We start from the raw sequence: 18,192 nt of genomic DNA, 5'->3' as shown, positions 1-18,192 counted from the left end.
ACAATAATTTCGCTTGTAAAAACATTAAAAAGCCAGGTAGCCTGTGATGTGGTTTTACTCTCCCCTTAATTCCTGGTAAAATTGAATAATTAATAAAGATGACTTATTAGGGAAAATGCTGACAGGAAAGTAAAGAGAAAGGAGAAAAGCCACACAAAAAAAGTAAATTATGTGTATGTAATATTTTTTGTCTTAAAAAGCACATATCTGTTAGTCCTATGAGCCAATTAACCTTTCCATGTTCTGCCTCTTCACTGGTTTGTCTAGAAAACATGAGTTCTCCCTCCAAAATGAAACTGTGTCAAGTTAAAAAAACTTGAAGGTTAACTGCCAACATCATTACTTCTACAGAGAGAGCTACCCTGCTATTGTGAGGGTCATTATTTATTTATCCACTGTTTATTTCTAATACATACTTATGTAGACCCCTCCGGCCAAGAGCGAATGAGCTCTCCCCCCCTCTGTCTCATACACACACACACACACACACACACACACACACACACACACACACATCCACAGAGGAGAGCAACACGTGCGCTCGCATAGGTGATAATGGTCAAAATCTTTAGTCCATCTTTTTCTCCTCTTTCACGTTCCTGACGGAGCACACACACACACACACACACACACACATGAAGTCTGCACAAGGTCGCCGGCAGACAGCTGCATGGATGTTTCTCTCACTCCGTCAAACACTTATATTAAACATATTTAATGCAGGCACTGAGAATATTGGACTAACTTGGAAAACACTCGCATTTTATCATTATAAATCCTTTGTAGTAGTGTTTCCTTTTCTCCAATTGCATAATTCCACATAGAATCTATAGATTTTTTTTTTGTGGTGTTAATATTTAAAACAAGCCTTCATGTTTGACTTCAAAGGCGAACACATTTTAACTGCACACACAATACCTGCAGCTATATAGACCTCACCAGAACTGGACAAAAGAGAGGGAGGTGTGTGTGTGTGGGGGGGGGGGTCTGAAATATTATTTGGGGCTCTGCGCACTAAGGGAGGAGTACGTTTTAAAGCAGAGCTGTCTGCGAGTGGGTTACTCTCAGACAAGAGCGGGGTCCCTTTTGAATAGCCTGTTTGTCTAGGGCTTGGTTTCCACCACTTCCACCATAGCAGCACCGGGCCTGCGGCAACGTTCATCCTCCTAAAGCTGCGAGCTGGGTTTAATAGGCGTCGGCAACGGCTGCACCCCAGGCACTTTGTACAGCCATTCATACTTAGACAAATTAAACGAAAGTATTATTATAATTATTATTATTATTGTTATTATTATCATCATTATTATTATTATTGTTTGCTGTATTCATTTGGTATTGGCGGTAGGGTTGTATGTTTATGCTATGTGTGTGTGTGTGTGTGTGTGTGTGTGTGTGTGTGTGTGTGTGGTACTGGTTTGTCGGCGTCTTATTCAAAAATTGGAAATTGCTGAGACACAAACAGACCTCCGTGCGTAATTTACGTGTCATTCTCGTTGCCAAAAATGTTGTGAAACCTTCCAGAAAGCTTTTCTCTTTATTGTCTCTCCTCCTTCCCTCGTTGTTTTGTAAAAGTGACGGGGACTAATTCCTTAATCCAAGTTATGGAGAAGTTAGAAAAATCATCTTAGAGAAGAGATGCCCAGTTTGATTTGCAACAAAGATTTGTTTGGCAGCAGACTCGCTCCAGCTGGACGGGGCTGGCTGCTGAAGACAGTAGCCCAGCTATCCCGGTACAGAAGCCCACATGTAGCTTCGTGAAATTTATGAAATTGGGTGTCTGTTGAGTGAGAGGGTTTCAGGCCCCTTGCATGAAACGCTGCCCTCCAAGGAAGATAAATTGTATTCTAGCGCCACCTTGCTTCAGGAGGAGAGCGAGGAGGCGCCGCCTGTGGATTTAAGGCAATATTGCAGGTAATTGAAACCAAATGAGAATGTGTGCGCAGTGAGCATTCCATTAAGTGAAACTGCCAAACCGATGCCAGTCAAAAAAAAGCAGGTGGTCAAAGGGAACATGTGCAAATGAGTGAAATAAAAAAAATATGGCAACGGGTCAGAATTCAGGCAAATATCAGGTTTGTTTATCACTTGACCAAAACTTCGTCTATTTAGATGACAGCATTGGACCTGGCCAATGACATTCATCCACCTGTCCTATCCACCTTCTTCATGGACTTCAATCACACTTCCAAGACTAAACCTGCCCACTCTCAAGGTAATCACCCACCAGGGCTCCAATACTGGCAACACACATTCATGCAGTGAGAGGTGCTATTGTGTGTGTTTTGTCCTGCCTCTGCAGATTTGAATGTCAAGCAAAACTCTATTTGGAATAGCATTGAGAAAAAAAAAATCAAGTCCAGTTCAAGCTTGAGGATATTGGGGTATGACTTGAAATGAAACTATGAAAAATCTTCACCTTATCCTGTGGTGCCATCTTGTGGTCGTAAAAATAAAAGCCACTCTGGTTTGTGAGGAAGTCAGTGGTCCTAAAGGTGGTGCTGGGGGCCCTCAGTAAATTGAGGCCTACAGTTTAATATCACTGTTATGTCGTGGGTCTGGAGTTAGCAGATGAGATGATAAGGATGACATCTTGTAAACAGGGTTCAGCCTGTTTATTCCTCTCCTACAGTGTAGAAATAATACATATTTGTGAAGGCACATCAAACAGAAGTCCTCATAGATTGGGTTCCTTAGAGCAACGTTTGTCTAATGCACATCACGCTAATTAATCATTAATTATGATTACATTAAACACATGGTAAGACTGTCTATAATAGTTTCATATAGCTCTTATTATTTTCTGTCTTGACTATAAAGACATAGAAAATGAAGCATTGTATTATTTATATTATCGTTCATATCTTTACTACTTATGGTTATAAAAGATATATATATATATATATATATATATATACTAGATTTTATAACCATAAGTAGTAAAAATATGAACGATAACATAAATAATATAATGCTTCTCATGGAGCAATTATTTAGTGTTTAACAGGACTTGGAGGCGTGCTTGAAACTGCTGCTGCGTTCAAGGACAGTGGAAAGTGCTATAATGTAATTAGCCTACGACCTGTGCCTACACGAGTAGTCCGGGTCATGAAAACCAAGGAAGACACATGAGATTTATTTTGCACGACATAAAACAGGCTTCTGCAGCAGCCAGTGTCCAATTAGATGAACCCAAGAACACACAGTAGCATATATAATTACTGAAAGTGAAACTTGTGTATAGAACAAGCAGAATCTGCTATGTCATCTACATGCGGAGCAAATGTGCACACATCTTTACTTTTCTTCTACGTAGCCATATATTGTGTCAAGTACACGGTGAACGTCATGCAAAGTTTGGGAAAAAAGAACAGAATTTAAAAGGTAGGAAATATGTTATATGTATTGTTTGTGAGGGGGCAAAAGCGCCACCATGTGGCCATTATTATTGTTTATTTATTATTCATATATATTATTTGTGGAAATTCCGCCTCTCATGAATACAGCGCCTCTGAAGCACTAAAGCCTACATTTCCCATCGGGCACCCGGTCGCGTGCTATGTGCACCAATAATTTGTGCCCGATGGGAAACAGGCTGCCGTTGGTAGAGACCGACAGAGGACAAACTGAAAGAGCAAGGTTGTATGTAGCTATATTCGCGTTTCATGTTCATATTTGATATTTGATTCTCAGACGTTTAAAGCTCTAATTCTCACAAACAATTGCGTATATTTAATTCCTGAACTGATTGTGCCAGTGGAGTCAGTGTATTCTGTAAGTCTTCGTGTAAACCCCGCATTGTGTCTCGTAACCACTGTGATGCTAGTTTGTGCTTATGGTGCTCATGCTAAGGCTCTGTACAGCAGATAGGCTATCTAATAAGCCAGACACACTCACACACCCCTCAGTGGAGCTTCAGTGTAACGATTTCTGGTGAAAAGCAGCCGAGCACTGCTGAGTAAGTTAACAGTGGGAACATTTCTCGGATGCTACAATGTTTTTATATCTTCTCTTGCCCCAACTAGTGTTCTGTAATAGCTCTGTGTTGCAGCACCCAGACAGACCTGTAGATATTCTTGCATTTGTAAGTAGCATTGGGTTCACAAGAGGAAGTCGTCTAAATTGAATAGTTAGCGTCCACATTGAGTTTGTTCGCTCACTTACTCGCTGTGGCCCTGACAGGTGTCCAACATGTCTGTGGATTGGGTAGGATACGGGTATGCAGCCCTGGTCGCATCCGGGGGAGTCATTGGTTACGTCAAAGCAGGTATGTGTTGTACAATATAGGAAAGCGGCGGAAGCTTTCGGGTGTACACCGCTTTTCACGTCCCTAGAATCTCACCCCAAAAAGCACAAATGTTGTGAGATTATAATGATATTTCTGTGGTGTCTGTCTTGTAAACCGATTTTTCCCTTTTAAGTATTCATGTTCATTCAATTATTTTCATGCACTATAAAACTACAGTATGTTACTTCGACAACACAGCACTCTGTACATGCTCTCCCTCTGTGGATGTCAGGTGCAGGTGTTGACCTGCTGTGTGTTGTTTCTTTCAGGCAGTGTCCCCTCACTTGCTGCTGGTCTGCTCTTTGGCGGCCTCGCAGGTTTTGGTGCCTACCAGATCTCTAATGACCCCAAAAACATCTGGGTGTCCCTTGGTTGGTATACTAAGAATATACTGTATTTGGTGTGCATGTGTCACATGGGCATAAACTAGCTACAAGAGTTTCTGTATATGAACAGTAATGCATCTCTGTGGTTATAATGCATCCTGATTCTTCATCCTCCACTAACTGTTTCCACCACATTGTGTCTTCCAGCTACATCAGGAGCTCTGACTGGCGTCATGGGAAAGAGGTTCTACGGATCCAGGAAGTTCATGCCAGCTGGCTTGATGGCTGGAGCAAGGTATCCATCTCCTTCATATGACTAAACTGACCTTACACACATAAATATATTCTAGGTGAGGTAACGAAGATTTCCGTTAAGGATGACTGTGACAGGATTAGGTGGTTACCTCGATGGAAGTAAATGTTTGGAAGCATTGCGTTAGACTGATGTTGTCATGGTGACTAAATTTGACTCAAGATGAAAGTTATTCAAGTCAGACTTACTGTTGATACTCTGATGCGACTCAAAATCGACCCCCCTGAGCTAAAAGTCAAGAACAGGAATGTAACATTTTCTTTGTTTCCTTGTTAATACAATTCCCAGTGCTCTGTTCATGGAGTCTAATGTTATCATCTTGTTCCAGTCTTCTGATGGTGGGGAAGCTTGGAGTGGCATTGCTCCAGAAACCCCAGGAGTCCTGAAGGAGTGAAGATTCTGATGTGTACCTGACTTTGTCATTTACTGTTGAACAATAATGTAATTTTGTAAAAATAAATAAAAAAATAAAAAAATAGAATAAATGTATATTTGAGGATGAAATATAGTACCTTGTTTATATAAGAGGAATAGTTGTCTTGTCCTTTTTCAATGAATACCATATGAACTTTCATTTATTTATGTGTATAAAATGTTTACAAAATGGTCACTTAATTCATTGCATAATACAAAGAGGTGTGCGGTGGTCTTGCGGTATGCAGAATAAATTTGCGTTAATCATTTTTATAGCCGTTACACTGAAGATTTTCCTACGTTGAATAAAAGCAGAGGGAATACAGCATTGCAGGAACCATTAAGAAATGACTGTTTATGCTTTATCATCAGTAGTAAAACAATACTTTACAATAAAAACTAGAGTAAAAATAGCAAAGCTATGCTGCATTTAAGTCCTATTCAGAATATCCCAACACTAACAGTACAATTGGCTCACACTGGATCCTTCAGGAATACAGTGGGATTGTCTTGCAGACAGTTTCAGTCTTGGTTCAGCATCATGGCAACCGTCAACAGAGACTCCATGCACATGTACAGGTAGATCCTACATGTCTTACGCTCCCTGGAAACAAAATGATGCCATTGTGGCATGAAAAATATCTCCTCAAAGAATGTGGGGTGGGTCATGTACATCTTTTGTCCTCTACCAGCTACCTCCATATTGGATTTTTTAAAGATGTGATTTGTTTCAGGGAGCATACATTATTTTTATTTCCTCCAGGTTTGAGTGTGGTTAAAACTCTGCTTACAGCTGACTTCCTTTGCCAAAGATGTGTACCACTAGGCAACACCAGTCCAACAAGCAGTAGAAGCTGTACCATCTTCCTTTGTGAACTACCGATTTCCACCATATTTGGATGTCCAGTCCACCCTGCCGTGGACAGGCTGTACGGCGGGAGCTCTGGTCAGGAGATTTCCAGAGGTTTTCCCCAGGGCTGAGTAGCTGCTCCCCTTCATCTGAGTCCTGTCTGCCCTCCTCTTCCAGCCCTCGTAATCTGGAGGAACACACAAGTCAGTTTGTCTCTCTTCAATATGTACAGTATCTACAGTATATTTATTAACAGCCTTTTCATATGTGATGCAAAACACATTCACACCAACTAAAAAGAAATGGGATTTTGTTTAAAGCATCAATAGTAAAGATAAAACAGGTATGGTAAGCAGCAGCAAAAGCAACGGACAAGGAAAACAATACAGAAGGACAGCTTCAGCCTCTAAAAACATGACAACATTGACTCAAGCATGGACCATTAAAAAAAACAAAACTAAAATATTATATATATAATTGGCAATACCTTCATTAGTTTCGCTCAAAGATGAGTTGGATATGGGCTTGGGCTTTGCAGATTTGGATTTGTCTTTTTTATTATCAGGAGAAGAAGAAAGAGTGAAGAAAGAGGAGAAACATAGTCTCAGTGAGTTAAGAGTGTGAACGTACAGTAAATGTTGCAAGTAAGAAACTGGAAACTGAACAGAGAAAAGGAGCAGGAAGGAGTACAGGGTGTCCACACATGAGAGCAGTAATTCTTATAGTACAGAAACTTATAGTATTTACTCAAGATTAAGATTTGATGAGGAGTGCGGCTCTCAGATGGAATAAAATCTTACTTGTGTGCTGGCCAGCCAAAGGGGCGAGCTGGATTCTCTGTCCCACTGAGCCCACCTCTTTCTTTTGGAATGAAGGCATATAACCACCAGAGAGGTTGTACTTGGTGCTTACAAAGTTCCCTAAAAGAGAAGAAAGACATATAGTTTGTGGGTCATATTTAATGTATTTTATTGTGACACCCATTAATGTATAAATAATGTGCACCATTTAAAACACAAAAAAACCTACAAATGAAGAAAACTCTAGTAAATACACCTAACAGATGTTCTCACACATGGCTTTACTGATACTAATTGTGCGTGTGAAGTGTGAAGTAGCTGCTGCATATGCAACAGCTCCTGAGGACCCAAACAGTGACTAAGATCAAGACACTGAAGCCATTCAACTTTTCCAGCGATCTGCTTCACCAGCGGTCACAGATGGCTATCAGTATATAATTAGTGAAAAGCCTCATTGTTCCCTTATGAAGATGTTGTGGTTGTAGTGCAATTTACCACCTATTTAGCAAGTGGAGTTCTTAGTTCTCTGGTTAAACTGCGTATTTGCACCCTTGTCTCCTGTAGAGCCTTCAGCAGTGGGTTTCTTTCACATGTTAAGTCGCTGGCTGAATACCTGAAGCTTGTTGCGACAGCCGCCCTGCTAACTACAACTACAACGTTTGTACACAAAAGAGCTTTAGCAACTTAAACTGCGGGAGTCAGAGATATCTAAATTTACACCATTGCTTCCAACTGAAACAAATGCAACAAAACAGTTCACGTGAAGTCAATGAAATACCTTTAGAGAGATCAATTTTCTCCAGTATTCTTTCTTTAACAACAGTTTTCTCTGGTGGGCTTTCCACAGATTTAGAGGCATTCTCTTCTAGTCTCACAGCAAAGAGCAGAGTTGGAGGAGATATGCATGCAATCAGAGGGAAAGAAGAGAAAGAGCACTGGTGAAGCTGCATCTGAGTTTAAGCTTAAGGAGAAAACAAAAGGAAAGACACTTTTTCTTGATTTGAATGAGAAATTATATTCATGAGTGATCGGTAAGTCATATCAAAACAAACGTTTGTGTGTTTGTGTGAGGGCTGGGAGGTGGGGCAAATGAGCAGGGGGTGCAGTTGAGGGCCATTTAAGGAACACTTGATCTTACACCGACAGTCTTAATCTCATGAATAAGCAATGGAGAGGGAGAGACAAGGTGAAAAAAAAGAGACAGGAGAAGAGAGGGACGGCGGGAGCACAGCGGGGACCCGTATTGTGTGTCTACATGACAAATGATTTATTGAGGTCTCCCATCTCTAAAGTCGCAGACGCTTAGGCTCACTCCTATCACTGCTTGTTCAATGGCTCCATAACTACTGATCAGGAGACATTAGCTGCATCATTTAACATTGAGAGCCTTTGTGTCACAAAGAGGACAGCGTCATGTTATGTAACAGTGGGTGACACTGACAGGTTTCCATTGCATGCACGCTGTAGTCATTATTTATTTCTATTTATTGCCTAATTTTGCTAATGTGTTAGCTCAGTTTCAGATTTTCACAAAGATATTTATTTTTGCTTCAAGAGTTTGAACGTTGCAAGTTGCATATTTCATGTGAGGTTCACAGTGGGTACAACATGTTATTTCTCACATTTTTGTTCAGGTGAGAGGTAAAATGAACATAGAAAAAGAGTGAAATATTGGTAAATTACTGGTAAATGTAACAGGATACTTGCATTACAAGGTCTTGATTTTTCTTTTCTTTTTATGAGACTAATTTGTTTTTGATGTTGCTTGTAATTCTCCACTAATCAGGGAAAACTCCGGCAAGCACATTTTCGTGAATATAAGTCACTTGATCCCTTTCTCTATTCCTAGCTCGACAACACACAGTTGTTTTGTTAGAATTGAATATCTTTAACAGGTTAGTGAAATCTGGAAACCTGTCCACTGCACGCTCCATCACACCTCTGAACACACTAGACATGAGTCCTTACCTGCGTTGGCTCTGGTGACAGATAATCCTCCTCCAATGGGAGCAAGTGGTTTATTTACAGTGTTTGAGGAGTTATCCCACAGGTCCCGCAGCGTCATACCACCCATCTCCTTATCTCCTGAAGCAGTCTGATTCTTGCCAATCAACCCTTAAAGCAACAGAAATGATGTGATGAAAAATCAAGATAACAAATACCAAAATCACCATGTTGCATTTTTATGAAACTGGCTAATCAGTGAATGCAATGATGCCTTGTTGTTTTTACTTTACATGAGGATGATGCTAATTGGAGTCACTGTAATGCTTGCATTACGTACAAATCACTAAAAGGAATCTCAAAATAACCCTTCATCACACAACAGCTGAGAAGGGAAATGATGCAAAACCATAAAGAGATGTATAGCACTACGTTAAGGTGACCTCTTTCCAATGATAAAGATGACCCCACTGGCTGTTGTCTTACCTGGCAAGTATCGTGACTGGCTGAGATAGTGCTGCCGTGCAGCAGATCCTGGGAGATTGGAGTCTGTTTGGCCAATCTTAACATTGTTGGGTAGCTTAGTAACTGTACTGAAGGAATACAGAGGTTTCTGCTCCTTGGGCCTGAAAACAGAAACCAGTCACCTCATGTGCATCAAGTGCATCACATTAAGTGTTGAATGTGAGTCCTATGGGTGTTTTTCACATTTATTAAATAATTTAGCCTAACCGATTGTGCAGAAAATATTGCATGTACATATACAGTACATTTTATGAACTATATGACAATGATACAATGCTTCACAACTCAGATAACCTACTACCATCTTAAATAATGCATAATGCATGAGACAGCTACATTCAACACACATTTGTATTCTGCAAAACAATGAAAACCTGAGGGTCAATGCTTATATTTGCTCAAATTGCCAATCCAGTTCTGGACATTACACCACTTACTGTGGGCGGTGCTCCTTAGGGCTCCTCTCCTCCTCTGTGTTCCCCAGGCTGGGTTTCTTGGAGTTGGAGGCGGCGGTTTCAGACGGGTCGGATTCCTCCCAGCTCTCTGAGGTCTTGGCTACCGTCTGGCCCCAGCGACGACGGCCACTCTTCAGCACCCCTATCCCACCACCAGCAACGGTGTTCTCACCGCCCAGCGATGCTGCTTTCTGCAGAAGAAGACAATCCAACAGGCATTCACACTAACTGTCACGTTTGAATTGATCAAATCTCTCTTACTAGCTTAACTCCAGCTCTCTGCTACTTTCATTGTCCTACAAGTCTTACTCCTTGGAAGACGAGTCTAATATGTATTAGTGTCCTGCCCTGGCCTTAGGTGCTTTCATTCTTTCATTTTATTGAACATGAAATACAATAAATAAGCTTCTGATTTGCATAAAGACACTCACTGCATGGCTGAGGCATCCTGGTTTGCTCTCACTTTGGGAAAGGGGGATCTGCTGAAGAGGCTGATGACGGTACTGCTGTTGGTTTCTGGAGGAGGACGTGGAGGCTTTGGACTCAGAGGAAGACTGCTGGGGTTCAGCCTTGGGCTCCGAGGTCTGCTTCTGGGCCAGCGGCCTGGCCTGGACCTTCTTGACCTCCTGGCTCTGAGGACGAGGCCCTAAGATCTGGCCTACCTGGAAGTATGGGTAACGCAAGGCCTAGACGGGGAGACAAATGAATACACATTGTAATTCTGAATATTATATTCCCGCAAACATGGTTTTCTAGCACATTCAAGATGTCTTCAACCTTGTGTGCTCCATACATAAAGGACTTTAAAACCCTGTTCAAACAAACAACATGAATCAGACCATTGTGTAAGACTCAGACCTGCAGGGAGGTGTGCTTTATTTATTGTGCTATATTGATAAACCTAAACACCAAACGAGTATAATAATTTGGCACAACAGCAGGAGCATATAAGAATGATGGACATGCACCGTAGACTTTATTCCATTCAAATAATTATACGTTTTTGCTGAGTATGTTTAAAACAAATTGCCAAATTACTTTCTTAGAATGGGTTAATACTAGATGTGCATCCTGGGAGCTTTGTAAGCAGAGAATGGAAAAGCATTGTCACTCCCGCTGGAAAGGTGTTTCCTACTCAGGACCCACGGGGTAAATTATGTCTAACTATGTGATGACCACATGTTGTACATAATATGTATACATGATTCAGAGCACACACTTAAGCACTGCTTAAAATGACTGGGATTAGGATGCTAATGCAATCTCAGTATTGGAACTACAGATAATCTGCATGTGGGTGAGCGTTGCACTATAATGGTAATTGCTTCTCTGACGACAGGTATTATTTTCTAGGTTTAAACTAAAAGTCCAGGTTATACTCTGACCTCCAGAAAAGCTACAGTACTCTTCATGGTGCACAAATTAAAAACTTGGGACTGTCGCACACACCATATACAATGTTATGCTAAAAGCATTTACATTGAACAGACATGGCGAAAAAAGCCTTGACCTCTTACTGTATTACCAGACCTTTAGACTCGACCCTGAGGCTTGGTCTTGCCTACCTGTACAGCAGTGGGTCTTTTTTTGGGGTCCCACTGCAGCATGTCCTTCATCAGGGCGATAGCCTCATTGCTGGCATTAGGGATGAGGGTTTTCAGGTGGGTCGGCACACACTGGGGGAAGCGAAAGTTCATAGCAGAAGCTAGTTGGTAGCCCTCTGGCCAATCTGTCTAAGGGAAGAGACAATCAGATGGTTATTCATTATGATATTTGTTAATCAGGTGTTTACGATTAGAGATGTTTTATACTTTTTAAAATCAAAGAGGTATGGATTGGCAGATGTTTCATTTGCATATTTACATAAAATATGGAAACTATTGTCCCAGTGTAGACAAATCATTTATTTTACACTGTCTATGGCTAGTAGTGAGTAGATACTCATAATACAAAACATGTTGTGTGATGTAAGAGAAGGCAAAAAAAGAGAAGGCTTGTGTGGATCATGTATAATGATGTAGAAGAAATCCAACACCCCCTGAACACATCTGGTCAGCACTACTGCTTTGATGGAAGAGCTTCCAATGCAGTTATGAAATGTGTATAATCCTTCATGAGACTTTTCCTCTCTTTTGTACGCTAATAACCTTTAACCAATACATCCGTAAACAATGTAACATGTACATCAGTGGCACTGAATGCCTGCCCCTGTGGTTAACTCAGTTCCTGACCAGGTCCAACCAAAAATGGGCTCTGCTTGGCAATCAGAGTAAATAGGAATGGATTTGGGGAAAGCCTTTGAAATGAAATGGGCATCCTGTTCAGCATGGAGCACACTTAAGCTGCTTTGCACCACAGCAAGAGGAACACTGCTCCTGGCCAACTCATGTACTATTCTCAAAATAAACTTAATCATATGAATTGGGGATATTATTTCAGTTGATTTTGGAAGTGTTGGGTGATTACAGTTTAAAACGTGAATAAAGGCCAATCATTTCCACCTCTCTGCATTCAGTTTTTTCTTACCTTTTTGACAGTGCCTAGGACTTGGCAGATCTTAAAGATCTCATCCACTTCACTGTTCCCGGGAAAAAGAGGTCTGAGAGTGTAGAGTTCAGCCATGATGCAGCCCACAGCCCACAGGTCAATAGGAGAGCTGTAGGTAGACGACCTGAGCAGGACCTCTGGAGCTCGGTACCTGGACAGAGAACATACCCAAATAAACCAGCCAACAACGCACACTGTATAGCTACATAAAAACAGAGCTTTTACAGAAGTGTTTTAGATGGCTATTGATGCCTGGACAGTACTCTCACCATCTGGTTGATACATAGTCTGTGTAGGGAGGTTTGGAGCGGATCTCTCTGGCCAGTCCAAAGTCTGCTATCTTGATCAGTTCTGGACCCATGCACAGCAGATTCTCTGGCTTCATGTCTCGATGAAAGAAACCTGCAGAAAGGTTCATATCAAGCTGAGCAACTGTGTTTATGCCACCTTTTAATGGAACTCTAAATGACCAAATGACAAAATTACAATCATATGCAACTATTCTACATAAGTATTTTACATCCAGTGCAAAAGAGTAAAATCCAGATAGCACAAGAAAAGAAAAACTGAGGAGTTGCTGAATGGGTGCATATGTGACTTCCACAGTGGTGGCACAGGTTTGAAGGCCTGTGTATTCAAGGTCTGAGCATTTGACATTGACATTTTCATTATCTAACCATGGCCATACTGTTTCTCTAACCTTGACCAAGCTGTTTTAGTTACCTAATTTTACATGTACAGTAAAATAGTTGCCACATGCAGATATTAAACATGTACTTTACATATATCGTACATACTGAGCTTGTGGTGTTCTATCTGAGGGTTGAAATTACAAGACATTTTATAATATCAAACACACCCAAACCAGCCACTCAAAGGTCATGCTACTTTTGAACAGGCAAAGAATGATAGAGTAAAGCCTCTTACCATGTTTATGTACAAAAACCAACCCAGATAGCACTTGAAACATGATGTTCCTAATTTCATTCTCTGAAAACATCTTGTTCTCTCTGACAGCAGACCAAAGAGAGAGAAGAGGGAGGAAAAAGGGGTAAAAGAGAAATGAAAGACAAGCAGCTATAAGAAAGAGAAATCCTGAAAAGTACATGCGCTCTGGATGTGTGGAAGTATGGGCATGTGTGTGTGTATGATGTTTACTTGCATCCCCACATATGAGGCATCCACACATCCATTAATTATAGAAATGCAGACCAGTGAGTTAGATGAAGCAGTAATGCAGGGTTCACAAACTACAAGATTCTGATCAATTAATCACCAATTTGACAATTCTGGACATTGCAATGTTCCATATTTCATAGCTTTATAGTTTTCTCATTACTTTGACGCTGTACAACCGTTCAATGAATCTTGCAGTATGCAACCACTCTTGTGCACTTGCAAGGCATGAAGGGAGCACGGTACACCTACCATGTTTGTGAATAAATGACAGGCCTTGTAAAATCTGAAAGCTTATGTTTCTTATCACTGATTCTGGGAACAATTTTTTTCTGTAAACATAAAAGTGACAGAATTCGCATGAGCCTGCTAATGAAAGCATCATTACATGAACAGCATTCTGTTTGTCTTTGTACACGCACACTTACTGGTAAAACAAAGCACACATGAAAATAGACGTTTAACTACTAAACTGACTAGCTGTAAAACATTGGGGCCTTCTTTGACTTGTCTGCTTTTTGGATTTAACATATGACAAACCCAACTAGCAAAAACATCAGGGCTTCCCCCAGAGAAGGTGTTAATCTGGTAGCAGCTGAGTACAAGGGAGAGCCTAATGCACGGCATGTGCTAACTTTTGAGAGCATGGCGTTGTGAGTGTAGTATACAAAATATCCCATTGGAAACCATTGGATCCCACCCCATCATTCAATTGCATCACAACCTCGCTGGTGTTAATTAGTATCTGAACCATGTGTTCTGACCAGATGCTGACATTTGGAAACATGGTGTTATGGAAATGATATCAAACTAGACCACTGTGTTATACACCTTGTACAAAGATTTGCATTGTAAAGTGTGGTATTTGTCTTCTTACCTGTCCTTCATAAGTTGGTAGAGGTTCTCCTTCATATACTCAAAGACAAAGTAGAGGTGGTCGTTCTCTCTGATTACCTCCTTCAGTTTCACTACATTCGCATGGTTCAGCTTCTTCAGTGACTGGTGTGACAAATCACAGCAAAAGGTAAGAATAACGGCACTCATGTAATATAACAGTTTTATAATAGAGATATCACACAGACTTGTTGTACAATTACATTAAATGTTTACAGTTATAAATCAGAAGATGCCAGAGAGCAGGAATACTGTCAAACAATTCAGAGTAATGTAGTAACTGATAAGGTAGTTATGTAGAACCTTTAGCTGGTAAAAGATACTGATCCTCATTTCAGTGTATGGACTTTTAAAGCATGGGTAACAAAGTTGATTTGTAATATTTTAAATGCAAAGATACATAAAAAAAGCTTTTTCAGGAAACTGTAACTGGCAACAGTGTTCAACGAGCAGTGTGTCATCATCCTTACCTTCACCTCTCTCAGGTTCATACATTCTTCCCATGAATAAAACTTCCTCTTCATTCTGTGAAAGAGGGTCAAAACAAAATTCCTTTTATAAGCATCAGATAAGCATCAACTGGAAAGAATAGAGGCCATCACATCTGCAGGCCGTATAAATTACACCCAACATACAGTAGAGTTGCTATCTTTACAAAATTCCTTTGTGTGTCTCCATCAATAATTCAGCTTTTTTGAGGTATCTCTAATTTCAGCTCATTTCATTTCAAGAACAAACCCAGCAAAAGCTGTAGATAAAGTGATATAATCTGATATTCTAAACTGTAAATGTTTTACCATTGCTTTTTTTCTACTTGAATTAAGTGTAAAACACATCGTGACTCAGTTAAAACATTAAGCTGTCAGTTTTACTGCAGTATGTGTTGCTATGTGCATTAAAACCACACACCAGCGCCTTTACGATAGCTTATCGTCTCTGATCAGCGTTAGCTCTCCCCTCAACTGGAATTATGTAAGAGTTACAGAACGTGCAGATATCTTTTCCTCCTCTCTGGGCACCTGCCAGTTTCGGTCGTCCCTTCCACAATGTCAGCAACCTGACACACCTCTACTTTCACTGCCTTTCACCGTCACCACATGTATTGTCTTGCATGGTAACCAAATGATCAGCCAGTGGACACATCTCCCCGGTTTCTCATCTATTATTGAACCCTGCTGCCATGCTGCTGAAACAAAGGCATGTAAGCCAGTTTGTTTCCCCTGGTGATGGCAGGAAACCAGTAGCCCTGAGTCCTAGACTTTGCTTTGAATTTATTTTACTATGATGATTATCCAGTGGAATACAATTCATTAAATATTCCAGCTTCAGTTTTTGAATATTTTTGAAGTACGGCTGCATTGTAAAACTGTTATATTTGGGTAGGCAAACATTGGAGAGAAATTAGGTAAAAAGATTGTGGGCCAGAGCTGACCATCTACATTTAAAATCTAAAATACATTTGGATTTATAGTGAGCAATTACTTATCTAAATGTGTATATAGAAGAGTTTGGAGATATTGTCAAATTCAAAAATCACAATATCTTTTATCTAATTTTGCTATTGCTATCAATAATGTGATGATATTTGGGGTTGATTGATGTTTTTATACAATACCAAGCTTACAAAGTAGTACAGTGCCAAGCTTCTTCATTCCATACTGTAAAGTAGCCTAGGAAGATTAAATTTGAACTATAATCACAATATTAAAATAACCAAACTCTCACACTTTCACTATTCTAAGACCACAATATTAATATTATGTCAATATATTGTCATGCTCTAACAAAGAGAGACAATATTTTAATCTTCAAGACAACAAAATAAAAAAAAGATCAACATCCTCACCTCTTGATAGCCACCAGCTCTCCAGACTCGTTGCTTCTCCCCATCACCACGCTGCCATAGGTGCCATCACCCAGCTGCTTCAGGGTGGTGTACCGATTCATCATCTCTCAGGACGGTTTCATTAGCCTGTTAACTTTCCTTATTCATAAAACAAGTTGTCGAAACACAGTGTCGATTCATTGATCAAATGTCTTTCCTGTTTCCTGTCCACCTCTGTCGAAGAAATGTCTCTTCTCCAGAAGAGTTCAATGGCTCTTTTCCCAGGAGGAAGGATTTTCAGCTGGCCAGTGTGTCGCGATGCTCATCAATTCTTGGAGTTCAGAACTCATCTTGCAGTAACTGATCCGTTGTTGGAATGGTTGGATCCTGGTGATGTGGGTCAGCCAACAGTCGACACTGTGCCTTTACAATCTTTCAGTGACAGTAAGGAGATTAACATCATCATCAGCTGATCAGCAGCAGCAGCAGTTACACACTAATCAACTACAAATGCAATAAATCGCACAATAGTTATAACAGAGGACAAAGAAAAGCGAGGACCACGTCTTGTTTTTTTCCCTCAGTGGGGAGGATTAGGTGTGTGTCGCACTAGCAGGAGGCTCCAACATGACCACCCAAGGGAGATGACACAGCCAGCCCAAGGCAGATTAGGCCAACAGGGATGTAAATAGGATGTTATATCACCATCATGCTTACCGGCATCCACTACCTTCCCCAGGCACCCTCCCTAGCAAGAGGATTTGATTGACGCCACAGTGATCACACAGTTGCCACAGACACAAAGGGAATTTCCGAAAGGACAATAAACAAAACTAACTAATTAAGACTGTTATGTTGACAAACAGCGGTTGTCAGACACTGATATACTTTATTTCCCTAAATGTACAGCTGTCCACTGTTCTGTTTTAGGTCGCAACATTCTGCCCTTAATGTTTTCCTTACTTTGATGCAACTGTATAATATCCACGTGTTCTCACATGGGCTTCATGTCGAATACCTTAGAGACAATAAGTTAAACTGAGGAGCTTCTCTGAGACCTTTTAAGCCTAGTTTATCCTTCTGCATGGAGGATTGTTGTTGGGTTGTCTGGTACATGTTCAGTTTCTCAAACAGAAGACCCAGAAAAAGTCTGAGCTTTTAGTGGTGCCAAAAATGTGTATCATGATACCACAGATGAATATATAGACTATAGCTTTTAGGACATGATGCTGTATGCATCCCATGCCTATAGCACATGGAGATTCATAGGTAAAAGCAATGCAAAAGTTGCTTTGGCTATTTAAACACATTCATTACATGGCTCAGTTGTAAGTTGTGCACTCAAATCAAAAAACCTTTTCCGATGGTGAGAGGTTGCATAAGTGAAGTTGTGACCACAAAGTTGATTGAAAACCGTTCCTGTCTTCATTAAGTCATATAAAATATAGAACTCTCTTGAACAAGGCAATTAACACAGGTGGCAGTGGTTAAACAGCAGTTGCCCAGTGTGCAACTGTATGACTGGACTGAAAACAGGCACATCTGACATAATAAGGGTAACAAAATGTCAAGGAAAGCCAAGTATTTGTTTGGATAAACACAGGCTAATGGATATTGGTGGTTGCAAATAATGAAATGCATACACACATTCTAAGCAATAAAACTTAACTTAATTTTTTTTAGCACGAGGTCATACAGATTAAAATTCCAACTGTCAGCTATTCTCATGAAACTTTAGTGAAGTATGGTGAGCAAGTAGAACCTGTCTCTTTGAGTACCGACCTGCTGTATTTACTGAAGGTTTAAGGAAATAGTCTTGCAGGTAAGCCAAGGACAGC

General features: G+C 40.5%; 2 protein-coding genes across 4 annotated transcripts; one reads left to right on the top strand and one right to left on the bottom strand.

Annotated features, from left to right (window-relative positions):
• Positions 1–3,591: 3,591 nt before the first annotated feature.
• On the top strand, positions 3,592–5,422 carry tmem14ca (transmembrane protein 14Ca). Of its 3 annotated transcripts, none has more exons than XM_070928247.1 (5): positions 3,592–3,636; positions 4,180–4,264; positions 4,555–4,656; positions 4,819–4,906; positions 5,253–5,422. In XM_070928247.1, the coding sequence occupies exons 2-5, from the start codon at positions 4,189–4,191 to the stop codon at positions 5,308–5,310; spliced, it is 324 nt and encodes a 107-aa protein (XP_070784348.1). In that variant the 5' UTR covers positions 3,592–3,636; positions 4,180–4,188; the 3' UTR covers positions 5,311–5,422. The 3 variants fall into 3 exon arrangements, with proteins under 3 accessions (XP_070784348.1, XP_070784349.1, XP_070784347.1); XM_070928248.1 differs by lacking the exon at positions 3,592–3,636 and adding an exon at positions 3,665–3,771; XM_070928246.1 differs by lacking the exon at positions 3,592–3,636 and adding an exon at positions 3,992–4,081.
• A 792-nt stretch (positions 5,423–6,214) lies between these two features.
• On the bottom strand, positions 6,215–16,479 carry mak (male germ cell-associated kinase). Its single transcript, XM_070928318.1, has 15 exons — positions 16,376–16,479; positions 15,000–15,054; positions 14,513–14,634; positions 13,387–13,469; positions 12,729–12,861; positions 12,439–12,610; positions 11,478–11,645; positions 10,344–10,598; positions 9,895–10,103; positions 9,419–9,558; positions 8,957–9,103; positions 7,767–7,853; positions 6,989–7,108; positions 6,676–6,771; positions 6,215–6,375 (listed from the first exon to the last, which is right to left on the bottom strand). Exons 1-15 carry the CDS (start codon positions 16,477–16,479, stop codon positions 6,215–6,217), a joined length of 2,052 nt encoding a protein of 683 aa, XP_070784419.1.
• Between the last annotated feature and the right edge of the window lie 1,713 nt (positions 16,480–18,192).

Source organism: Enoplosus armatus, chromosome 21 (assembly GCF_043641665.1).
Source record: "Enoplosus armatus isolate fEnoArm2 chromosome 21, fEnoArm2.hap1, whole genome shotgun sequence".
In the NCBI taxonomy this organism is placed as follows: domain Eukaryota; kingdom Metazoa; phylum Chordata; class Actinopteri; order Centrarchiformes; family Enoplosidae; genus Enoplosus; species Enoplosus armatus.
This window is presented reverse-complemented; position numbering and strand designations above follow the sequence as displayed.

What these genes read in the sequence shown, in the direction of transcription:
- tmem14ca (XM_070928246.1), top strand. Translation starts at nt 3,992, where the DNA reads ATGTTTTTATATCTTCTCTTGCCCCAACTAGTGTTCTGTAATAGCTCT. An exon ending in CATTGGTTACGTCAAAGCAG is followed by an intron (nt 4,265 to 4,554) that starts GTATGTGTTGTA and finishes TGTTTCTTTCAG; the next exon opens with GCAGTGTCCCCTCACTTGCT. An exon ending in AAACATCTGGGTGTCCCTTG is followed by an intron (nt 4,657 to 4,818) that starts GTTGGTATACTA and finishes TGTGTCTTCCAG; the next exon opens with CTACATCAGGAGCTCTGACT.
- mak (XM_070928318.1), bottom strand. Translation starts at nt 16,479, where the DNA reads ATGATGAATCGGTACACCACCCTGAAGCAGCTGGGTGATGGCACCTAT. An exon ending in AAAGACCCACTGCTGTACAG is followed by an intron (nt 10,599 to 11,477) that starts GTAGGCAAGACC and finishes CTCCCCGTCTAG; the next exon opens with GCCTTGCGTTACCCATACTT. An exon ending in TTTGAGCGAAACTAATGAAG is followed by an intron (nt 6,376 to 6,675) that starts GTATTGCCAATT and finishes GTGTTCCTCCAG; the next exon opens with ATTACGAGGGCTGGAAGAGG.